Source organism: Platalea leucorodia (genome assembly GCF_965183815.1).
Source record: "Platalea leucorodia genome assembly, chromosome: 9".
Classification (NCBI taxonomy): Eukaryota; Metazoa; Chordata; class Aves; order Pelecaniformes; family Threskiornithidae; genus Platalea; species Platalea leucorodia.
In genome coordinates this window covers 8941347-8964561 of record NC_138831.1, presented here as the reverse complement: position 1 = coordinate 8964561, position 23215 = coordinate 8941347, and the positions used below count along the sequence as shown (strand labels likewise).

The following is a 23215-nucleotide window of genomic DNA, read 5'->3' as shown; positions in this document are numbered from 1 at the left end:
AAGTGTGGGAAGAGAGAGAGACCAGTAGGAATTGCTGTGCACGTGGAGTCGGGGAATATTCCCACAAGAAAAGGCAGAGGAGCAGATGTGGTGGGTGGGAGAGTTCTTGGCTGCTGTTGCTGAGTTTTTGGTTTGTCTGAAGAAACCAGTGAAACCATGTGAGTGGCTGGAAGGGTAGTGGGAGCAGAGGCTTTGTCCAGAGGGATTTGCAGGCTGTAGGATTCTCAGTCTGTAGTGCTGCTTTGACCAGGGATAGAAGGTGGAGGAAAGGAGCGGAGAGAGCGCGAGCTGTCCTGGTGGGACATCCACTGTCGGGCATCCCTCCAACATGGCCACTGGCATGGGAGCAAAAGTGGAGGTCTCAAGTCACTGGGATATGTTAGAAATGCTGGGTGCAGATAACAGGGGAGAGGTGAAAAAGCCAGAGGAGACAGCATGGAGGGAAAGAGTTCAGCAAAAGGATTGACTGGGCAACCAGGAGAAATGAGCACTGATGAGTTGTGGGGGTCAGGCAGAGGCCAGGAGGTGCAGCAAGGAGCCGGAGGAGGAAGGAAGGGAGCAGAGGCAGCCTGCGGGGTTGTGCGGGTTACGCGTTTGGAGCTCTGGGCGACAGCCGTGGCCTGACCTGATGTTTATCATCCGTCACAAGGAACTGCTGCAAAAGGTGTCCGGTTTTGTCTGTCGTTAGCAAAGGATGCAACAGGGGCTTGCGCAAGTCTAAAGAAGCCGGGTTTGCATCTTTTTCCATGTTGACCTCTGTCTTCTGTTGCACATGAACTTGGGCCAGTTCTGGGTCTGGCTGAAAGCAGGGAAGGACATGTGCCTGTGGTTTGTGGGGGGAATTGCAGCGAATTTCGTAGCCTGGAAGAGCATGTGGATCAGGTTGGACTTGGGCAGACAGGAGTGGTTCAGTTACCTAACAGAGCGAACTTGCTGTTGGACAGACAGGTTGGTGGGATTGTTCATTGTCAGCCAGAGTGTAAGGCTAGAAAAACCGTCAGAATATGAGATTATTTCATTATATTTCTTGAGGCGTTTTGGGGACATGTGGGAGTGGTCATTTTTAAAGGGATCTGCTCAGGTCTGCTTTAGCTCATTAGCACATAAATCCCAAATTTGTAATTTCATCTAAGGCTGAAGTGACCATCATTCTTGCTGGCAGGATTTTTTCATACATAAAATAAAATATCAGCCTTTACAGCAAACATTTCACTGTGTGATTTAGGGCCTGTGTTTAAACCGTCAACCAGCTTTAAATGCATTAGCATACAAAAAATAAATGGGCATTTCAGAGGAGACCTTCCAATGAATTAATAATCACCTCAGCTCTGTGGAGATTGCCTTAAAAGCCGCTTCCCTTTGATCTGGCACAGATTAGCCTCTGAAAGGATTTAGCACAGAGAGGGTTCACTGAAATGAAGGTGTTAAACTGAGAGATGGGGAGGCCAGTCACTTTAGCCTTCTCTGAATTATATATGAAGCTCTCCAGGATGGAGAGCACGGGCCTAAATTAAAATGTTGCTTCAAGAAAGAGGGAGTCAAGAAGCACCGAAGCATAAAAAGCATCAGTGGAATCGCTGGGGAACAACAAGTTTCCTAATTATTCAAGCTGCTAAATGTAACCGGTTTTTTGATGGCTCACTCAGTGACTGAGATCTTCCTGCAGGTGCAAAACTGGCTGGAGGAGAAAATGCTGCTTTCTAATGAATTGCGTGCCTAGCGTGTAATTACACTTATGCAATCACCGGGAGAGCGTGCTTGCGCCTAGCTCTGCCGACAGCGGAGGAGCGTTTCTGGACTGCAGCAGGCAGGCTAATTGTGGAGCTGCATACCGCCGCGTTTGCATTCCAGCGAGCCGCAGCCCTTTGAAGGGGGCCGCTGGGTTCAAACCATTTCAGAATTGGAGAAGTGGTTAGTGGAGATTTGAAAGGCGTAATGATTTTAATGAGTTTGCTGGGGCATGGTGTTATTACCAGTGTGTCATGTATTTCTCCCGTATATAGCCATAAAATTGTATGCACCTATACAAGTGGTGTATACGTTGTGTGTTCACATCCCCAGATGTACTGCTTATCTCTGCAGAGATAAGTAAACAGATATAATCAGTATCTCCAATTTTCAAAGTCCAAGATCCACTGTAAACAATAAATAGAAATCTCCAGTTCTCAAACCCAAGCTCAGCATAACACCCTCATTTAGGAATATGGCTCCAGAAAGTAGTGTGTATGGATGCAGCCATATGACCAGAGTTTGCATACAGTAAATTACTTGCTATTTTAATCATTCTAATGGATTTTTCAAAGCCTTCATTAATACAACATCCCTTTTACCAAATCATGGTACACATGATTGCACACGTCCTTTGGTGCTTGGGGTATTTCACCGAGAGCAAAAAGCCACACACACTCTCATGCAATAAATAGGACCTCTGATACCCTGGTTTCGGTGCTGTAGCAAGGAGCTCAGTAAAGCTTGCTGTAGATATTCAGAATGATATTGTCAATAAAGCAGGTTGCAGCTATCTGGAGCCTTGGAGCCTTTAATCAGCCACCAGCATGCCTATGAAAGCTGTTTTTATTCTCTCCTCAAATCAAATAATTAACAAAGGGACACAGCTCTGAACATTCAGCTGTGGTTTTGTACCAAGTTAACCCTGCCCGTAAGAAAGGGCTTTGAGTGTGTGGAGGCTGGGAGGTGGTTTTGTCTGAAACTGAAGCTTTTGGTTGTGTTTTGCTCTAGAATGGTAAGATTTGTGATTCTGGGGCCACAGACCTTTTGTACGGAGCTAGGGGTAACCAGCCTTTTCTGTCTACTCAAGAATTAGAGTGGCGGCTCACCTGGCAATACCACTGTCAGGGTGATGGATTTTGTGAGGACCTGTTCGGGGTCATGGTGTTGCCCAGTGGCAGGCACCCAGATTCCCTCCAAAGACAACAGGCTGCCAGGACAGACTGTGATACAGTCTCAGTCCTCCCCGTCATAACGGTCAGTGTGATGAGCCCCATTTTTGCTTCCTACCCACTATGGCATCCACTGCTTTCATCCACACAGAAACTGGGCTTTCTGGGTGCCAGTGTTGAGACACCAAATTATCCTGACATTTGAAGGGCGCTTTATAGAAAGCCCTAACAAGATCCTGCAAATGTATTTGCTTATATAATGGCCACACATGCTCCATCTTGTACTGCAGCCTCCTTTACCCAGCTGGTAACAAGCAGTGGGACCATCGTAGTTTTAGGGCCTTTTTAGGGTTAGATATAGGTTATACCCTATATTGAAGAAAAATCTTGAAGGAAAACTCAATCAAATGCAGCACCATATGTGCCAGTTTTTTACCTGAGGTGTTAGCGATGACTTGCATTGGACACCATGTGAAGCAGGCGGTGATAAAAGATGCACCTGGAAGATAAACCTTAGACAGAGAGAACCTGGGGAAGGAAAGCATTTCCTAATTAATGATGTTGGTTGATGTTTTATTAAAGCAGTTGAGGAGACCATCCATTCTGCGTGAACCCTGCCCCTGCCCAATCACCACTGGTCAATATTTATAGAGAACTGTTACTTTGCAGATAGCAGCTGGGCTGCGATCGCTCCAGCTGGCTGTTGCCTGCTGATAGTCCCCCTCTTGCCACTGCGTAGCCCTGTCTGCTGATTCGGAGGAATGCTCTCTGGTCACAGATGCAAGCAAGCACGCTCCTCGGCTGTGTACATTACCTTTTCTCTTCTTCCTTTTGCCCCTTGAAATTACCACGCAGCTATTATTTATTGCATTATATTACTTTACTGTTGTATTTGTAACAAGCCAAGGAAGGAAGTCAGCAGTCACTTCAGTTAGCTGCTGTATAAACGTGCAGCCAAGAGACAGCCCTCAGCCCTCGTGTGTGGATGTCCGTTCAGGTCAAGCAGCAACGAATAAGTTACCACTCTCTTACTATCTGGGAAGAAGTCAGAAATGAAAAGCGTTGCAGGGAGAGACCAAAATCTTGTTAAACTGTCATTGCACTTAATCCTGTCCACAGCCAGCCTGCGAAGAACAGAGGGGACCTTCTGTTACTCAGCAAGCTGCTTTCCAAGCACTGGAGCAAACCTGCCTTTTTACGTGATATGGCACATTCCCTTTTGTGCTGTCATCACTATTAAATTCAAATACAGATAAAAGGGTTTAATTCCAGGAGCGGAAAAGTGAGTGTACTTCAGCCCTCTTAATCTCCGTGCAGTTCAGATTTCCCGGGACTTACACTGAGCACATACATCAGATAAAGCCACACTAATTGTGTTCCTTCTTTTTCTGCCCCCCTCTCCCCATTTTCTTTCTGTTTATCTGGCACTGGATGTTTGGAAACTGCAGAACTCTGTTTGGAAACAAGATCAAGTCGGTGGCCAAGAAAGCGTTCTCAGGGTTGGAGGCCCTGGAGCACCTGTGAGTAACCCACCATGCCTCAGAGTTTGGGAAGGGGGGTCTGCCAAAAGTAGCTGCTTGAGAGATCTGCTAGCAATTTAATAGCGTCTTTGTAAACTGAGAAGCCAGTCCATTTGTGGGGGCCACCTGCTTCCTTCTCATTATAAGTCCGCCTCAACTTTGGCCTTTTTTTGTGCCAGGAACAAAGTTATAGAACATATGGCAAATCTGCATGCTCTTAATTTTTTGATTTGTTCTTGGATAAATATCTCCTTGACTTGCACATTGCTTCTTTGCAGGCTGTTAGCAATGAAAATAGACTATTTCAGATGTAGCCCTCTCTCCTTCTCCCTTGCCCCAGCTTCCTCCTAAATCTAGGCTCTGGCAGTGACACGTGTTGCAGATGACTGCTTACGATGCAGGCACGGAACATCCCCATTCAGTGCAACTGCCTTAGAGCGATTTGCAAGAAGTAAATTTTGGCTGCCGCCATGTAATATTTTTTCTGTGTCCCAAGGCTGATGACTCCAGCAGTGATTCATGAATAGCTTCCTTTCCGAATTAAGACAAGTAAAAGTATATGTGATTTTGCTCTAGATGTTTTATTGGCTGTTGATCGTATGAAATGTTATGACCATTGAGAGCATACTGAAGGGTTAGGGCTGCCTGACTGGGGGGGTACGTTCCCAGATAAAGGTTCCCTTATTCATGCTCTACTGAGGTTTTCCTCTGCAAGCAGTGCTTGTCTGTCCTATGCTTCGCTTAGTAAACTTAAGCCCTAAATCTGACACTATCCTTTTTCAGAGGACAAGTGAATTTTTTAATTAGGAACAGTTGTGAGGAAAGCTTTTAAGAATACCTTCTTTTGGGAACATTGCAATGTTTTTCAAACACAATAGTATCCTCTCAAAGTCACTTTGAAATAACCTCTCGGATGCCATTTAGTGCAAGTATTTGCTTTCTTTATGTTTGCTGAAGGTCTAGCCTGGGATATGACATTCCTGACTATCTTTGGTTATCAAGGGCGCTGAGGAATTTCTGAGCTATGGATGATGGAGGTAGCTGAGACTGAGAAAGTGTAGTGAGAAGATGGGGCATGGAATGACTTAGTGATTTATTCCCATAATTTTTGTTGGTTGACTATCATTTGGCACTACTTATTCAATATTAAAGTGCTTTGTGGAAAACCATTTCTATGAGCTGCAAGTATATATGGCCTTAACAAGGAGCTACCGCATCGCCTGCTACTGGAGTTACTGCTTAAATATGGAGAGACTTTGTCACAGCCATAGCATCCCTTTTGTTCACATTGCCTTTGGTTGTGTTCTGCAGGAACCTTGGGGATAACGCCATCCGCTCAATTCAAGCAGACGCTTTTGCTAAGATGAAGAGCCTGCGGCAGCTGTAAGTAATTGGCCTGTACACACCATTAAGGAGGCAGGGATCCTTCTTGCCCTGGACGTGAGAAGTAGCACGTTGTTTCCAGTGGGGTGTTATTCACATTACCACTCATTTATTTCCTCTCCCCTCTGTCCTCCGCTGCAGGGTATTTTTACACATGAGTAGATGTCACGAGAACGTCTTGCATTTAATAGTGAGTGAAATTAGATCATTGGAACAGGTTCTTCCAGCAGGTTCGCATCTGTGCAATTATTCATCTCCGCTCAGGAAGTCCAGCCCTGGTCCTGTTAGCCATCTTTCCTTCTCACACTGCCACTGATTTAATTCCCAGTGGCCTATCTGCTCCTTTGCTGTACCTATGTTTAGGGTTCGCATACAGTACTGACATTTCAGCGATAAGCACCATTTGAACTGGATCCACTTGTCATCCAGCCTTCTGGTGTAAAAATACGGATGTGTTATCAGAGCTGCTGCTTGCGCTCCAGGCTGGGGCTCTGCACTGTTATCAGACACTGTTTCCAGTCTTGCCTGGTTTCCTTTTCTCTTCTTCTCCATAAATATTTAATCCACTGTCAGTGCATTGCTACAGTCCAGAGTAGCGCAATGTCTGTGGAACAAGAAATCACTTATTTGGTATTTGGGCAGGTTCAGAGTCTTCTTCCTGACGTTGGAAATGGGAATCGTATGGTCGCTGTTACCAATGACATTTAATACCAGTGACAGGGGAATGAATAAGATAAATGCTGCGCGTCCGTTGTTTGTTTAACCACCTTATCTTTTGCACTAGCTCTTCAAACAAAATTGAGGCGGAAGATTGATCTTATTAGAGAAGAGCTTGTGGGATCCCAGATATTGTGAAGGAACCTTTATACCATGGAGAAGGTGGCTTTCAGATAGGGGGCACATACATGCAGAATGCATTGTACTGAAGCCTTAAATACTAAGGGTCTCTTTGACCTGTCCCAGCTAGGCAGCAGCGTCTATGCCATCATGCGTATTAGGGGCTATATGTCTTTTCTAGGACAGCAAAGTGGACAACTTTGCAAAATCAGATCCCTATGTTCCCTCATTCCCTCCTTCTCCAGTCTGTTTCTTTCTTTTCCCCTTAATCCTGGCTAGTTTCAGACTTCAGGATTTCCCGAGGTTATCAGGTAGGAAAATGGGAGGAGATTCACATCTTGCAACACAGTGCTGGAGTTGGGGTTCTGCTGCGCTCTTGATATCCTGCTCTTGCACAGCTTGCAGCATTGCAGGACAGGGCTTCTCTGTCTGGGGCCGTTTTCCCCGTCTCCGAGGCATCCTCACATTCGATTTGAGGGATCAGACTGGGTTTTCCTAGGATCTTGGACCAAATCAGACCAAAGTCTGAATTCCCTGTTGGTGTAAACTTGGAGTTCTTCGCTGGCCTCAGAGCTACGCTGAGCCACAATTTGGCCCAGAATATTTTAAAACAAAACAAAACAAAACTGAGGCTCCCCTGTTATTTGCCCCCTTTTCACAGCTCTTTTCTTAACAGAAGGTGCTAAGTTACTGTTAGGATGCTGAGAAATGTTTTTGTGTTTTGCTTTCCAAACTAGTCACTTTGTATTGGGTTTACACAAATGTCTTTGGTCATTTCTCTTCCACTGCTTCTGTTAATCAGTAAACACAACATCAGCTACACCTCTTATCCCTGGCGATGCTGGTGTGTGAACAGGTGCCTTACAGAAGGCAGGCAGGGGCCCTCCACTTACTCCTCTGGTGTTGGCCACTGAGGGAACTAAAGGTCTTACAGCAGGAAGTTGGCATCCTCTCACTGTTCAGTAATTAAGCCCTGAATTCAGTCCCCACCAAAGATGCTCAAACCACAGAGGCAGAGGAGGAGTGTGCGTGGTAATTAGATATGAGAAATGGGAGCAGAAGGGGCTGTACTGTTGACTTGTGCCTCCACTGTGTGTCTCCTTTGTAGATGATCTGCTTCGGTTTCTCTCACTTAAGCCAGGGATGGCATTGCTCATCTGTTCCCGGGGATCACTCTGGAAGTTGGTTAATAAATATAAGGTGCTAGGGAGTGTCACTGGAGTACAGGAGCGGGTTGCTCTACGTGGAGATGAAATGCTGTTTAAATGTGTTATGTATTGAACATCATTAGTGCCTCGAGGACAACCCTGCGGTCCTTTTTTTCCTTCCAGCCGTGCTGGGGGGAAGGGAGGAATGTGTCTAACATGAAAGGGCTGTGAGCTTTCCAGCCTTCTCTCCTTGTGGGACTCACAGCAGGCTCGTGTTGGTTTTGTTTCCCTGCAGCCACATAAACAGCGACAGCTTCCTCTGCGATTGCCAGCTGAAATGGCTGCCCCAGTGGTTAGCTGAGAAAGAGCTGCAATCCTTTGTGGTGGCCACCTGCGCCCATCCTGAGTCACTAAAAAGCAAGAGCATTTTTGCCATCGTGCCAGAAAGTTTTGTGTGTGGTAAGTCTTGCCTGTGTGTTTTGAGGTTGTATGGAGGGTAGGACTCACTTGGGAAACATTTTCTTTGACTACTAACATGTTATTACGAGAGGGTTTCTGTTTTGTTTTGTTATTCAATGGGATCAAAGGAAGCCCAAGCCTGCATTTTAAAAATTTGTCATTGGCTACAATTTATTTCCCACCAAAACCACACAACGCATTGCTTGCATCTAGTGTATTCCTTACAGGGCTCCCTGAGTATTAAATCAAAAGGGACTAATGCTTGTTCCAGTTCCAAATGGGGCCACACAGAGACTTCCCCAGTCCTCTCGGTTTGATACTACCAAGACCGCAACTATAATTTTTTTCACTCTGCAGCATTCTGAGCTTCTTCTGTGTCTTCATGGTCTTCACTTATCTTTTCTCCTTCTTAGAAATAACAAAGGGTTAAAAAAAGGCAGAGGAGAATCTCTTCATCGCAGCTCCTTTTTTTGGGCCAGTAAGGCATTACACATGAACCAACCGATGGCTAACAGTTGCATTATAATCTTCTTTTTTTTTTCTTCCTATGGTTGTTTTTTCTTCTAAACAGCACCTACTGCTGTTCTCCCCCCCAAACAGCACAGTTGACTCTGCACCTGAGCTGTGGTTGCAAAGCAGCTTTACTTAATACCCAGCACACAGAAACATCTATTACCTACCTCTCTTGTAAAGAAAAGAAACGTAAATGATCAAAGGAGGCCAAAGTGATGCTGCTCATGCATCCAGCTTTTGGGCAAAATAAAGGCCTGGTTTGGTGAGCCAAACCCTGTGCTGTGGAGCCAACCAGTGTGGATCCTGGGTGGAGCTGCACATGGCTGTTTGATGAAGGAAAAATAAGCTTTTGAAAACACTATTTAACTAAGTTGAATGCATGACTTGCATTGAACAGGCAGAAAAAGCTTTGTTCCAGCTGCTGTCCCGTGTCCCTCTTGATGCCAGAGTGGTAGGGCTCTGCCTAGGTGGCCTCTGTCTGAGCGAGTCTGGGAGGCTTGCTGGGCTCATCTGGAAGAAGAGATCACGAAGGCTCCATCCCCACAACAACATCACAAAGTGAAGACAGCTTTGCTCCTCCGGTGCCTGCCAAGTCCTCCAGGCACTAGTACTCCTGGTTCCAGAGGCCTGGCTGTTTAATTAAACCTTAGTCGAATATTAAATTACACCATTTGTAGAAATCTAATAAATGAATCTCCTTGGAACCTTGCTAAAACCAACAATCTTCAGGGCAGAGTGAGAGAGTGTGCAAAGCTTTCCACCCCAGACGGGTGACAGGCAAATACAGCTGCTTCTGCTTTGACAGGGCGTGCTGCAGTCGCCTTGCTTGTGAGCTTTTATCCCTAGAGGTGGCATTTTAAGCCCTTTAGGTGTCCTCCTGCTCTCCGCTCCTGCTTCACACTAACGCAGGCCTGGAAGTGAAGTTTTAAGTTCAACATTGCTCTTCATGCATGGGTTGTACAAGGAAGGGTATTTTCTTTAGACCGTAGTCTCTTTCTGAGTTTCAGCTACGTTGGTGAAGAGAGCTAGGCATCTCGTAGGTGTTTGAAGTCACTAAGTGACCACCTCAGTCCACTGATTACAGAAGGAACCAGAGGAACCGAGAGTCCTAGCTCAGAGCAGCCACTCAGTGGAGTTGTGCATGGCACATCTGCACTATAGAGCCAGAGTCGATGGTGGAGTGCTTTGCAAGAGCAAGCTGCTTTCCTGCTGTAGACAACAGTGGATGTAAAAGCAGATGTGTAATCATGTCTTTTACTTATGTACTACTCATTTCTCGTTGCATCTCTTTGCTTGCTCCAGTCTTTCCTCATAGTCCAGAACAATTATGCCTGCTGTTTTCTTTTAGATGATTTCCCCAAGCCACAGATCATTATCCAGCCCGAGACAACAGTGGCTGTCCTTGGGAAGGACATCCGTTTCACTTGCTCGGCTGCCAGCAGTAGCAGCTCCCCCATGATGTTTGCATGGAAGAAGGACAACGAGATGCTGCACAATGCTGACATCGAGAACTTTGCCCACGTGCGGGCAAAGGATGGCGAGGTGATGGAGTACACCACCATTCTGCACCTCCGGCGTGTCACCTTCACCCACGAAGGGCGTTACCAGTGTATCATCACCAACCACTTTGGCTCTACCTACTCCAACAAGGCCCGACTCACTGTTAATGGTGAGTAGAAAGCTGCTTTCTCATTCCTTTCCTCCGCCTGAGCCGGTACAATTCTCTGGGACCCACTTTTGTCAGGCAGTTACTCCTGAGGGTCCATTTCTGATGGTAAGGAGCTCCTAACCTCTTCACGCCAGCTGCTTGCATCTCAGCGGATGCTGAGAAATGCCACGTGAGGAGCACGTGCCAGGCTCCGTGAAGGCTGCCATCCAGCCAAGCACTTCAACATGTTCTTAATGGCTGTAGCCGCCTCTCTTTGGCTGTTCCGGTGGAGTCTTTGCCCAGTGAAATGGGTAAATGAAAATGAAAATACAAAAGGATACAAAGAAGAGGGACTATAGTGATTGGAAGTTCTCTATAGGAGAGAGAATGGGGTTTGTTTCCAGGTTAATTGCAGAAGAAAATTAGCTTTGATCCCAGCTCTAATGATTCTGAGTGGGGGGGCCTTGGACACTGCAAGCAGGGACGTGCTGTAGAAACACAGGGCTAGTCCCCAGCAGATTAGATACGTCCTGCAAAAGCACCTTGCCATCCTCTTGCCTATGGGTCATTATCATATCCATCTCCTGCCTCGGGAGGAAAACGGTTAGAACTGCCCAGAAGATGGTGTTTTCCCCATGGAATTGCTCATCCCTCTTTCTTGTTTTTTTCTTTATCAGTGTTGCCCTCATTTATCAAAACTCCCCATGACGTCACCATCCGGACAGGGACAACGGCACGGCTGGAGTGTGCAGCTGAAGGACACCCCACCCCACAAATCGCCTGGCAGAAAGATGGGGGCACGGACTTCCCTGCGGCCCGGGAACGCCGCATGCACGTCATGCCTGACGATGATGTCTTCTTCATTACGGATGTGAAGATAGAAGACATGGGTGTCTACAGCTGCACGGCACAGAACTCTGCGGGTTCTGTGCTTGCAAATGCCAACCTGACTGTACTGGGTAAGATGCGTTAGTGCCCCCGAGAGACCAAGTGGTCTGGAAGCGGGAACTGGAAGGGATTGCTGTTCAAGCTCTTCAGCAGTTGCAGATACAGAAAAGGGACAAAGAGGCAGCGCTCTGCATTAGTCTTGCTTCATTCTCTTACACTGTAGTTAACTAATGGAAAATACCCTGCTAATTAAAAGGAGGAGCCGTGAGTCGCATTTCCTCTTGTGCCAAGGAAGCCCCTCCGACCACCCTATTTCCTGCCTGGGAAAACTACTTCAAAAGGAAATTGCACTCCCATCTCTCTTGTCCTGCGAAATAATTCATGTGTGTCAGCCGTTGTCCCTTGTCCTCGGGGGTTTCTTTATTGGGAAGACTTAACACCAACTGGTTATGGGAAGGCCTCGGTGGTGACTGTTAGATCTGTTGTGGTTTGCAGCTGCCATGCTCCTGGGCACATGGCTGCCTAGTGCATCGCTGTATATTTGTCTGCAGGAACATCAGTGACATTCAATACTGTTAAAAGAAATCTATTGTTACACTGTCCCCAAGAATTAATTTATTTATTCTCCTGCAGAGACACCATCTTTGATTCATCCACTGGAAGACCATGTAGTGTCTGTAGGTGAGACTGTGGCTCTTCAGTGCAAAGCGACAGGGAGTCCACCTCCCCGCATTACCTGGCTGAAAGGTGACCAGCCCCTGATCGTGACAGAAAGGCATCACTTTACCTCCGGCAACCAGCTGCTGATCGTTAGGAACGTTGTCTTGGAGGATGCTGGGAAATACACCTGTGAAATGTCCAACACCCTGGGGACAGAGCGCGCACACAGCCACGTGAGCATCTTGCAGTCTCTTGGCTGTAGGAAGGACCGTACCACTGTGGGGATCATCACCATTGCCGTGGTGTGTAGCATCGTGCTGACTTCTCTGGTCTGGGTCTGCATCATCTACCAAACCAGGAAGAAGAGTGAAGAATACAGCGTCACCAACACAGGTAGCCCCAGTCTCCTGCTAAGGCTTTCTCTAACCTTTTGTGCTGCCAGACTTCCCACTGGGGCTGAACCAGCCCGTCAGGTAGCCGCACAATCGCACTGGAAAAGCAGTTGGCTTATCTCTGTGGTTCTCTTGGCTCGCAAAGCTGGAACCAGCTTTCACTTGCTGTTGAAGCATGTTCGGAGCTGCGTTTCTCCCCTTGGCTGGCTCTTCAGAAAGGTCTTTTCCACTTGGCAGTAGTTTCGCCCATTGCTTTGCTACTTTGATTTTCCATGACCATAAATGATAACTCTTGAGACAGTCTGGATTATGTCCACAATGCTGGGAACCTGTCTTACTTCTTGGGAATCTGTATTTTCAAAGACTTTGTATTCAAAACATAGAAAAATTAGACTTTGAAGCTGGAATCCCTTTTTCCATGTTGCCTGTAAGAGCTGTTGTAGCCCTGCTGATGAGGGGCATCCCTCACTTGTTAGGGGAAGGAGCAGTGTTTATTGCTTCCTGCTGATCTTCAAAGCGGATAATTTGGTGCTGAAATAAGTATTGCAGTGAGAATAAACTCTTCTGCCCTCAACGTTATACAACCTCTGAACAGAAGGTGCGGAAGAACCAGCCTAAGGCTTGCTGCCCTGCTGGGATTTGCAGCCTTCCTATATTCCCCTTAGCTTCAGATACAGTACAATGTAGGATTTTAAAGACATGGGCTAGGCAGGAGGTCTGGGATACCTTATGACCAGTGCGATGTGTAAGTGGGCTTTTTTCCCCCTTTTTTGCAGTCCTGAAAACCTAGGGCTTCATGCTGAGTATAACCGAGTTTGTTTGTATGACAGGGGAAACCGAAATTGCCTGGTAGAAGAAGGCGGCTAAGGATAGCTAAGGGGCTTAGACTTACTTGCCTGCTTAAGTGAATCAAAGACCCTGTTCTCCAGAAGTCTTCTACTCATGACTTTGGGAGACAGAGGACTTGAGTCAAATGAGGTACTCTGAATTTCAGGGGAAAAGGGAGGATTTACTCGTTCTGAAGAAGACTGTTCCCCCTCCACCTACCTTGTACTGACCATGCTAAATGCAAACACCCAAAATGCCTTTATCAGTACTGTGTCTCACAGCTTCAAGCTTTGAAAAGTCGGGAGTGAGGCTTCTGAGGAGGATGGAGTATTGAGGCAGTTCAGTTTCCATTGCATCTACAGAAAATACCAGTTATAGATCTGGTCCCCAATCCCTCTTGACAATGTGATTTTACATGTTTTTGAAAACAGAAGCCTTTATATCCTGCTAGGAACTGATGTTTCTCTGCTCCCGTTGCTCTAGATGAGACTATCGTGCCTCCTGACGTGCCAAGCTACTTGTCTTCCCAAGGGACTCTTTCTGACCGGCAGGAAGCGGTCGGCCGAGTAGACAACCCGCAGCCTAACGGGCACATAGACAGCAACGGTGAGCACCGGCTTAATTATTTTTTCTGTAATGCTGTATCTGAACTTGATATGAGGAAGTAGAAATCGCAGTACAAAGTACTTCTGTGCTTGTTAGGAGTTATCTGAAAGATCTTCAGAATGTAATTCTCTAGCTACTGCGTTTATGCAGAACCAGGATCTGTCTTTCACTTCACGAAGCCATCCTCTCCCAGTAATAACAGCATTCATACAAGCAGACTGCTTCAGAAACTGCTCAGTCAGGCCCTAAGGACTATTATTTTGCTAATTTTAGATTAGTTCTTTGGCACCAGAGCTACCCATAGTTAAGCTCTACTAGAAAATACATTAGCATTGCCTGTCCCTGCCTTCGGGCTTAGAAATTAAATGCTGGGATTTTACAGTATTTAAACACATCACATCAGGAAGGTAAAGTTAAGCGTTCCGAACTAAGATTCTCCTGAGATTGTACAGCATTTATTCTGTTAAACATTAGCTTAAAATTATCTATTCTCTCCATTGCTATTTTTTCTCCCTTTTGCAGCTTTTACAGTAGAAATAAGACTATCAGGTCATTTAACTGAGAGCAGATGGTTGTAATCTTTAGCCAGATGGTTCGTTTGTTACAGGTATGTGTCAGACTGATGCTGGAAGGTGTCCAGATGTTGAAGCTCCCACTGTGGGTTGTAGACAGCCAAAGCTGTGTATCGGCTATAATAAAGACACTTGGAAAACTGACGACATGGCTGATGGAATGCTTGTTCCAGATAAGACAGGTACAAAACCCATTAATCTGGGAAGGTATTTCGTGTTTGTACAGATCAGAAAGCCCTCCAAGTCAGACAGCATTAAGACAAGAAATTGTTACCTTCAGAAAAAAAAAAAAAAGCCCGGGATGATTCTCAGGTGCGAGCAGAGTCAATTTACTTTCTCCTGCTTGCTTTGATCCTCTATCAAGCTTGGATAGTTTGAATTCGAGGAACCGTCAGAAAGAGGCAGACTAAAGCTCCCGATAGCCGTTGCTTGCAGCTGGCTGATCGGTATTTTCATTTGAGCTATTCCTAAAATGTGCGAGCGCTTTCAAATTGAAGGTGTTAAAATTTTTCATGCTCTTTAAAGGGGCTGTCAACTTCAAAGCTCAGCTTTTTTTTAATTTTCAAAATTTAAAGGTTGTTTTGGGCACTTACACCTGCCTCTGCTCTTTGCCAGTTTCTTGGGTGTTAGACTCATATTTTTCTATTTTTAGAATGTGCTCTCTGTTCTCCTGCTGTATTGTAACATCCACAGAAAAACAGCCAGTGAAACGAATTTTCTCTCCAGGAGAAACTGTAAAGTTTAATAAGGGAAAGGTGTTGAGTGCACTAAGGAAATTAACTTTAAACATTTAGAAACTCCTTCCTGCTTGCTGCTTTGAATTCTGCTCATCCGTTATTACCGCTAACGGTAATAACAGATCTTGAGATAACAGTATGAGTTGACAGTGATCCCTGTAAAGCAGAGTGCAAAAATAAGAAAGATAACTTGGTATTTTAAAGCAGGTGCAGGAAAGCTCCACTTTCTGTTTCTACCCTGACTAGAAAGTCTGGAAAAGGAAATAAAGGCACAGTTTATTAAAAGAAAAAGAAACTCACAACTTCTTTGGAGTAAAAAAAAAAAAAAAAACAAAACCCAAAAACCTACTAAACCTATTAATTGGAACTACTGTTAGTGATAGCTACGGAGTTCTGAAAAACGCAGGTATTTACTAGCCCCGTGTAAGACCGAGCAATGTCCGTATTGTTTCGCGAGAGAGCTTCCCACCCTGCCGAGGGCCAGATGAACTCAACAGCTGCCTTTGCCTTCCGCAAGTTGTGTGCTTCAGCGCTGACAGCTTCCAGCTGCTTCATCTTCGTTTGTTGCTGTGTTCTCTTCCTCCCTTAAAGGCTATGGCCTGCCAGTCGTGTGCACGGACTGCAGCGGCAGCACGGACAGCATGAACGTCCACATTTATCCCAAGGAGTCGGAGTACTACTCTGAGAGCCTTAAGACTATGGATAATCCCTACCCAAACGCACTGAGCAGCAAGGAACGGAATAGGAAGAGGGGTGCAGGCACCAGCCTTCTTCATCCTCAGCCGTGCAACGGGATTGCCAGCGGCAAGAGGATGGAAACAGACGGGACCCTCTACCCCAGCAACCACGACAGAATAAGACCTGTGAGCACGACCGGCCCGCTGCTCGCAGACAAACACGGTACGCGTTTCCCTGGGGCCGTCTTTTTCTCCCCCGATGTAACGCAAGACCGCTGGGGTTATGTCAGAGCCCTGTTTTCTCCCACCAGCTTTTCTAACTGGCTCAAGGGCAGGAATGGTGGGGGCAGGGCTGGTTTTATGAGGAGCGCTGGCAGGCTGAGCATCAACTAACCACCCTGGTTCTTCGCTTTCTTGCAGGCTCTTCGCAAGGAGTAGCAAAGCCTTCAGAGCTTAACAACCTTAACTTGGTGAGAGCTTCACCGGCAGGAGGGTCGTTAAAGCAACTGAACGTGCTTCCTGAAATTTCCCCAACACTACTGGATTTGCAGAGCGAAGCAGAAGTGAAACAAGCTCTCCTGTCCAACGGCTACGCACCCAAGCCCTGCGACTCTGTTCACGAGCTGAAGCCACCGAACAGATCGCTGGACTGAAAGGACAGACTGCCATGTGCAAATTAACAAACACGCTATTGGGTTTTTTTAATTTTTTTTTGCACAGAGTATATAGGCTACTTACTTCTACCTCAAATCTTGAACTGATGACCTGTCAAAGGCAAACAACTGAGGTATGAGAAACAAGCTTGTATGGGGAACAAACTCCTGTTCGAGCGTCATCTGTTTGTACATAGTTTAAAACTTCCCTGAGAAGTATGAAGCGTTCAAAAGTTGACTTGCATATGAAGCACATAAATGCAAGGGATTATTGTGTAAAGAGAAAAGTATTTGATACAATTGTACATAAGAGTTTTCATATATAAATATATATAAAAAATATATATATATCTTTTACAGAGGCTATTTTAATCTTTAGTGCATGGAAAACTGAGTGAAATTTTACAATTTTGGCAATATTGTTTTCAGTATCAGGTTGCTGTTAAACTTTGTGAGAGAAATAATTCTGGTGCCTTAAATGCATAAGCAGAACTTTAAAAAGCCAGACTGTTCCAAAGGGATTGTCCTCTTTTCAATGGAAGTTCCTTTAAATCAAGTATCAGTTGGGTTACTTAGCACAAATTTCCTTCCCCTTTGAAATTTATTGCACTTAACACGTTTAAACAGAGATCTTCAACTGTTTCAAATGAAGTTTATAGGAAAAAAACCAAACATGCGGTAAGAAATTACGGAACGTCCTGATTTTTTTCCTGCTGGTGGAAGAACTTAAATTCCCTTACTTTTCAAAACTGTGTAAAAATTAGGATTTGAACCGTGACTCTGTGATACGTTAAGAGTGGACCACACAAGAGGCACTAAATAATTCAGCAACAGCGCAGAGCCCCAAGCCAACCAGACCGAACGGCTGTCCTGAACAGCGAGCAGTCGTTACCAAAAGAAACAATTCACGCAGTAAACCGGGGGGTGGTCTCACACATTGCACCATTCAAAAGGCGTCGGGGCAGGCGGCGTTACCTGCCCACGGACGCCGGTGGAGCGCCGATCGCCTGCGGAGCGAACTGCAGCCGGTTCCCCGCCCGGCCGGGCGCAGCTTTACCTGCGTAAGGTGCGCGTAACGGCCTGCAGCCCAGCCCTGTCGAGAAGGAATAACCCGTGCCAGTATAACGCATTTTCGCACCCCAAAAAATAGATCTTTTGAAACCATAGAGCCGTTTTGACAACAAAACTAAAATCGCACTCCTAAGCTGACAGCTGTACCGTTAATTCCTCTGATACTCCTCGCTTCTTTTCCTGCAACACAATATTCCGCTTTCTTGGTGAACACCCTCACCCCCCTCTGCAGCCAGACTCCTTAGGTGAAAGTCTCTGCTTCAAACGCATGACGCTGCTTTGCGCAGCAACGCTAGGCTCCTCAGAAACACGCTCGTTTAGAAGGGAAACTCTGTATTCGTGGTTGAAAGTACTCTTTTAAATGGAAATGTCCCAAGTATTTTTATGTGGTCTTTTAAGTTCATCCATGAATTGGGGGGAAAACGAAACACCCGCGTTGGTCAAACAGATCTTTGTCACTTCTAACTTCGCTATGATGCTTTTTATTTATAGAAAGGCTGCTTTCCGTTGGTGTTGGTACCTGTGGATGGAGGATGCCCTTCCAGTTCCTTGTAATTTGAGTTCTGCTAACATAAGGTTGCTAACTCTGGTGATGACTACTTTGGGGGAAGGTTTTTTTAGGGGGGTTTGTTACTTTTTTCCTTAGGAGCAACTCAAATGCCCGTTCCACTGAAGCCGAGTCTGATGGAAACCCACCTTAGCTAGTGCTGTGGCTGAAAAGCAGCATCAGAACCAAGGGCAGAACCAGTTTGTTTTCTGGTCAGGCCCATCCCTGGGGGCGAGAGCGGTCGCACGCCGCCCTGCATCGGGGCGCGAGGTGCCCGTTCCTTTTACTGCAAGCCGGTCCTGTCCAGCCTTACCTTGCGCAGCCACCGCCTCCCCGAAGGGAAAGAGCCCTCGCTGCTGCCCCGCAGCTGCTGGCGAGCTCCGCTGCGGACCAGCCCGCTGAACCCGACCTCGATGAAGCAAGGCATAATTCAGCCAGGTACCTGTCTGTATCGGTTCCTGACTCTTGACACGTTTGCACTTTGAGACAGGTGGCTGATTATGTTGAGTGATGATAGAAAATGATAAACTGAGCGTAGTTTTCCCTTTACTCAAGGGAAAAGCGTGCTTCAGAGCCGGCTCGCAAGGTGGAAACAGTGGAACCGGGGCCGTGGGGAAGATGGGAAGGAATTGACTCGTTTTGCTGGCGGAAATGTCATCACCATTGCAGATACAAAGCGTATTTTGCCACGTTAACATTTGAAAATAATGTTTCTGAATAAAGTTAACTGCCTAATGTTATGACTTCCACTAAATATGTGAATTTGCTGCTTCTAAGAGGCAATGTGAAAGAGGAAGTATTACTTTTGTGTACAAAGTTATTTATTTATTAGAAAATTTGGTACAATGTTGTACATTGAAAAACATGTAAGATATTGAAGTGTCTAACAAATGGCATTGAAGTGTCTTTAATAAAGGTTCATTTATAATATTACAGCTGTTTTGTTGAGAGTGAGCTTTTGGGAGTTTGAATTGAAAATGAAATAAAATTCTAATCCATTGCTATACTCTTTTCTGTCTTTCTCTGATGAAAATGCAGACTGACTGCCGAAACACCCGCTCCTGAAATCAGACCCACAGCCTCGATACTGCAGCTCAGCTCAGCAGCAGCCTGACCTGGGGACGGGGCAGAATTTGGGGGCTGTAGTGAAAGATACAACAGAGAACTTTCAGAAATGCATTTCTAATATATCAACTTGCTTAAGTATCTGGCAAGTACCCTTATCTTGGCACTGAAAACAGAACAGATGGGGCGTGTGCGTGTGCGTGCGTACGTAAGAAAAATGGGGCCAGGGTAGCACCAGGCTGCAGCTGTGAACACCTCTGGCTTTCCCAAACCGAACCCCACCCTGCATGGAAATTCCAGAGGCAGCTTTGGAGATAAGCTTGAATTCTTGCTTTAACTAAAAAAAAAAAATCTCAATTCAGTTTATATTTTAAAAAAAATTTAAAAGTATTTCCTCCTCCAAACTATAACTTTGGTTATAAAGCAGATTTTCTGAGACTATGCTGATAAATCCCTTAACACATGTAGGAGTTGATAAAAGTCTGAGAGTCAAGTTTTGTTTTTCCATATTATCCCAGTAATGGAATAAAATGAATTTTTCAAGTTTTGGTAAACTTGAAATAAAACATTGCTAAAACTCAAGGCAAACAGGCCGTACGGGAAAAACAAACACGTTTTTAGGTCTACCCCCCCGTAGTCCCCTACCGAAAAGCATCATTTTGAGCAGGATGAGCCAGCTCGGTGCGTGCCGCCTGGCGGGGCTCTCGCGTGCCTGGTGCCGTTCCCGGGTCACCGTGTCCTTCCCGCGGCGGTCGGGGTGCGGAGCCAGCCCATCAGCACGCGGCAAGGGGAAGGGAGCATTTGGGGGGGGGTCCATCTCCCCCCCCCAGTTTTTAAATAAAAGCAGCGATGACAAAAACAGATTATCCAAATATTAAGTAAAAACAACAAAACCCCAGCATTTGGCCCCAAAGACTGTGAGGCACGACTATTTTCAGCTCAAGTAATTACATGCACCCACTGCAGTGCTAACCCTTGCGTGGTGTTTGGAGAGCTTTAATAGAAAATGTAAGTTAGCTTTTAAGACAGAGTAATAAATCTCCCTGCCCCCCCAAATGCCCCTAGAATTGGTTCTGCCATATATAAACTTCATCAAAGAGACAACCGTACGAGTGGCAGGAAGCACTGCCACACCGTGCCATGGGAGCTGGAACCAGCCAATACCGGACTTGCCTGAAATTCCCCATTTTAATTGAAGATTATTTTTAAGAATTATGTCCTTTGTTCTGTATGTTTTACTTGTTTGCCAATTATTTTCTAAATTTTGGCCTCAAGAAAGTCTTATTGCTATGTCATAGGATGGCAGTGTAATAAAACATCCAGCCTCGGTAAGCCCGGCCCGTGTCCCTGCCGGAGCAGCAGCCCATTCCCTGGGCCCGGCTCGGGCTTCGGGCGCGCCCCCGCTTCGTTCAGGCACTGACCTGGTCTGGCGTTTGCTCTCCTCGCCCCAGCTCCCTGCCCCCGCACGCCTTCCCGGTGAGGGGAACGACCTCACCGTTACATGACAGCACCCCAGGGGAGCGCGGCATGGCAGGCACGACGTTAGTTAACCCCGGCGCAGGCGTGCGAGGCCACCAGGTTGAAGCCGATGGCCTCGGTGCCGCTGCGGCTGCGCAAGCCTGGCTGCGGGCACCCACAGCGCGCGGAGTCCCGGCGCCCGGGCGCCCCGCTCGCCCACGCGGCAGCCAGCACCCACCTCCTCGCCCCCACGCGCGAGTCCGCCAGCGAGGGGCCCCTCGGCCTCCCAGCATCGTGGCTGAGCCCAGGGCGCACGTGCGAACCGCCACGGCCCGACCCGGCCCCTCTTATCCCACCGCGCTGGCACAGCCCGAGGTCTCCGGTGCGTGCCGAAGGCGCTCACTGCAGCAGCTCGCCTTTGCTTGCCCACGCGTCCCCGTGCAAACACCCTCCGCATCGCACCGCCTGGCCAAGTTGCTGTGGCAATCTCCCCCCTTCCAGGCTCTGGTGATAGTTTTAATTGAGTAGTTTCAATAAAACCTTTTCACCGAGCTCGGCCCTGCACCATTTTGACTACAGCTTCTCTTTTCTAACGTGAGACCCAGAGCCGCGGTGTGCCCAGCCCGCCAGCAGCCCCCCGAGAGCCCTCAGGATCCACCCGCGCATCGGCACAACTCCCTGCCTCGCCTGCCCGGCCTCCCTCCTGGGCTCCAGCACTTCCAACCGCCGCCTCCCTCAGCTGCTGAGGGAGGAAGACCAAAAGCAGGCAGAGCTGCATGTCTTCGCACAAGGCACAGCTGTAAAATAATACAAGCCCGTGCTTTTACCGGAGAAATGTGAGTCTAATTAATAAAGCTGCACTGGCTACCACACAGGAATGCTTGCTGAGCACCTGTAGGTATAAACAGGAATATAAACTTTCACAAATACAGCTCAAATCAGAAACAAATGGATTATTGTCTTTTACAAAGAGCTCTCCCAACCTGGAACACTTTCAGTGCTGTCGGAGGGCAGCAGGCTGTAACTCGATCGGCCCCTGCCCCGACCAGAAAAACCCTCCCCGTGTTATGAGGCAGGTGCCACTGAATTATGAAAACTCGCTTTATTTCAGCCTCCCCGCTCAGCCCACGATCTGGAGGTTTGCAAAACATTTCCCCTGCAGGAGTTCTAGCAACGCCTTTCTCAGCCACCGTAATTAGCTGTTTACCCCCCAAATATTACTTTTTTGGCACAGCTCTCACAATGACCTCACTCACTTTCCATGCAGGAAAATTTCATGTTTGGGAAATTGGATTATTGGAGGATTTACTTTTCTTGAACAGTGAAAGCGGCGCTCAGGCTGCTGAACAGCTGCTGCGGCACGGCGAAGGGGCGGCCGGAGGAAGGCTGCGGTCGCGGGTGGACTCCTCCTCCAGCTCGGCGGCTTCTCCAGCGGCCACCGGCAGGACCGGCCGGGCTGGGTCAGAGCAGCAGCTGGCGAGTCTTCTCGTATGTCCCCAGGAAGATGAAGCCTCCCAGGCTGATGGCTGCCATCCGTGGGACAACACCTGCGAACAAGCTGAAGGCGAAGGAAAGGGGATTTCGGAGGATGAGTGGAGGGCGGATGCTGCGCGGCTGGCTGCAGGGGCTTTGGGAAACAAAGCCAAGAAACATTCTCTCTTGCTGGTTTCTTAAATCCCACCCCGCTGCTCACTGAAGGAACCTGCCTGGGCTGCCCTGACAGACTACTCCCAAGCCTTGTGGTTTTTAACCCCTCTCCACACTCCTGAGGTGCAGAAGCAAAGGTGCAGGCGGCTACGGGCCTCGCTGCGGAAGGAGGAGCTCAGACCCATCCCCACGAAGGGCTGCAGGCAGATGGGAAGCGTCCCATCCTCCGCTGCCCCCGCCCGGCCTCGGCAGAGGGACCCCCTCTCTGCCAGGAGCTCCCCCACCGCAGAGAGCCCTGCTCGCCGCAGCGGCTGCCTCCCCGTAACATCCAGTGGGGGCCAGCAGGGAGGGGGCAGGAATGGCTGCGCCTTCAGCCGCCACCATGTTTAGGTGCCTGATCCTAATAGTTCTTGGAAGTTAACAGGAAACTCGTGCAAAGCCAATTGCTCGACACATCTAAGCTGACAGTTGGTTTAACAGCGTCAGGATAGGCCAGTGTATCCTCCCAGAGGATTACAGGCTTCCTTCGTTGCAAGCAAGGATTAAACATGAGGCTCGAATCTGTTTGGCGTCCCCCTGCCGATCTATCGCCCGCACGGCGGGAGCCCTTCGCAGCGCGCTCTGGCTGAGCTCCGCGGGGACACTGTCCTCAGCTTTTTCCGAACGCTGCACGGTCCCCGCTAGGAGCGTGTCCGCAGCGGGACAAGGTGTCATTCCCGGTGAGACGCCCGCACCCCCAGGGCTGCCCAGGAGCTACCTGCTCCCTGCCTGCGCCCGGCTACTCAGGCTGCGCTGGGGAAACCTCTGGCTGCGGTAACTCTGGTTTTCGTTGTAATGAGCTTTGCTAAGGAGCCTGGAGCACACAGGCAGATGGAAACATTTTATGGCTTTACTAGACAGCAATTGGGTCTATTACCATAATGACAGCTTTAAAACAGAGTAATTTGTACAAGGCATGTATGGACAGAGCGCTGATAGGGTAAATCCTACGGTGCAGCATCGCTCT

At 47.5% G+C, this 23215-nt stretch overlaps 2 protein-coding genes across 8 annotated transcripts in view; one reads left to right on the top strand and one right to left on the bottom strand.

Annotated features, from left to right (window-relative positions):
- The window catches only part of LRIG1 (leucine rich repeats and immunoglobulin like domains 1), a gene marked incomplete at its 5' end in the record, with an annotated part of 95601 nt that extends 76563 nt beyond the window's left edge, over positions 1-19038 (top strand). Inside the window, 10 exons of one of the 2 annotated variants that reach the window (XM_082321798.1) lie at positions 4349-4420; positions 5732-5803; positions 8084-8247; positions 10109-10429; positions 11086-11367; positions 11930-12349; positions 13660-13782; positions 14390-14536; positions 15683-15991; positions 16189-19038. In XM_082321798.1, coding sequence (XP_082177924.1) covers positions 4349-4420; positions 5732-5803; positions 8084-8247; positions 10109-10429; positions 11086-11367; positions 11930-12349; positions 13660-13782; positions 14390-14536; positions 15683-15991; positions 16189-16421 — 2143 coding nt within the window. In that variant the 3' untranslated portion in view covers positions 16422-19038. Of the gene's footprint in view, positions 1-4348; positions 4421-5731; positions 5804-8083; positions 8248-10108; positions 10430-11085; positions 11368-11929; positions 12350-13659; positions 13783-14371; positions 14537-15682; positions 15992-16188 lie in introns of both variants that reach the window. The other variant, XM_082321797.1, reaches the window with a different exon arrangement.
- SLC25A26 (solute carrier family 25 member 26) overlaps positions 1-23215 on the bottom strand; it is a 114758-nt gene that overhangs the window by 3883 nt on the left and 87660 nt on the right. For 4 of the 6 annotated variants that reach the window (XM_082321802.1, XM_082321804.1, XM_082321807.1 and 1 more), the window contains one exon: positions 21889-22120. The exons of 1 other annotated variant lie outside the window; for it this stretch is intronic. In XM_082321802.1, the coding sequence (XP_082177928.1) occupies positions 22024-22120 (97 nt within the window). In that variant the 3' untranslated portion in view covers positions 21889-22023. Of the gene's footprint in view, positions 1-20570; positions 22121-23215 lie in introns of those variants that run through there. One more of the 6 variants, XM_082321803.1, reaches the window with a different exon arrangement.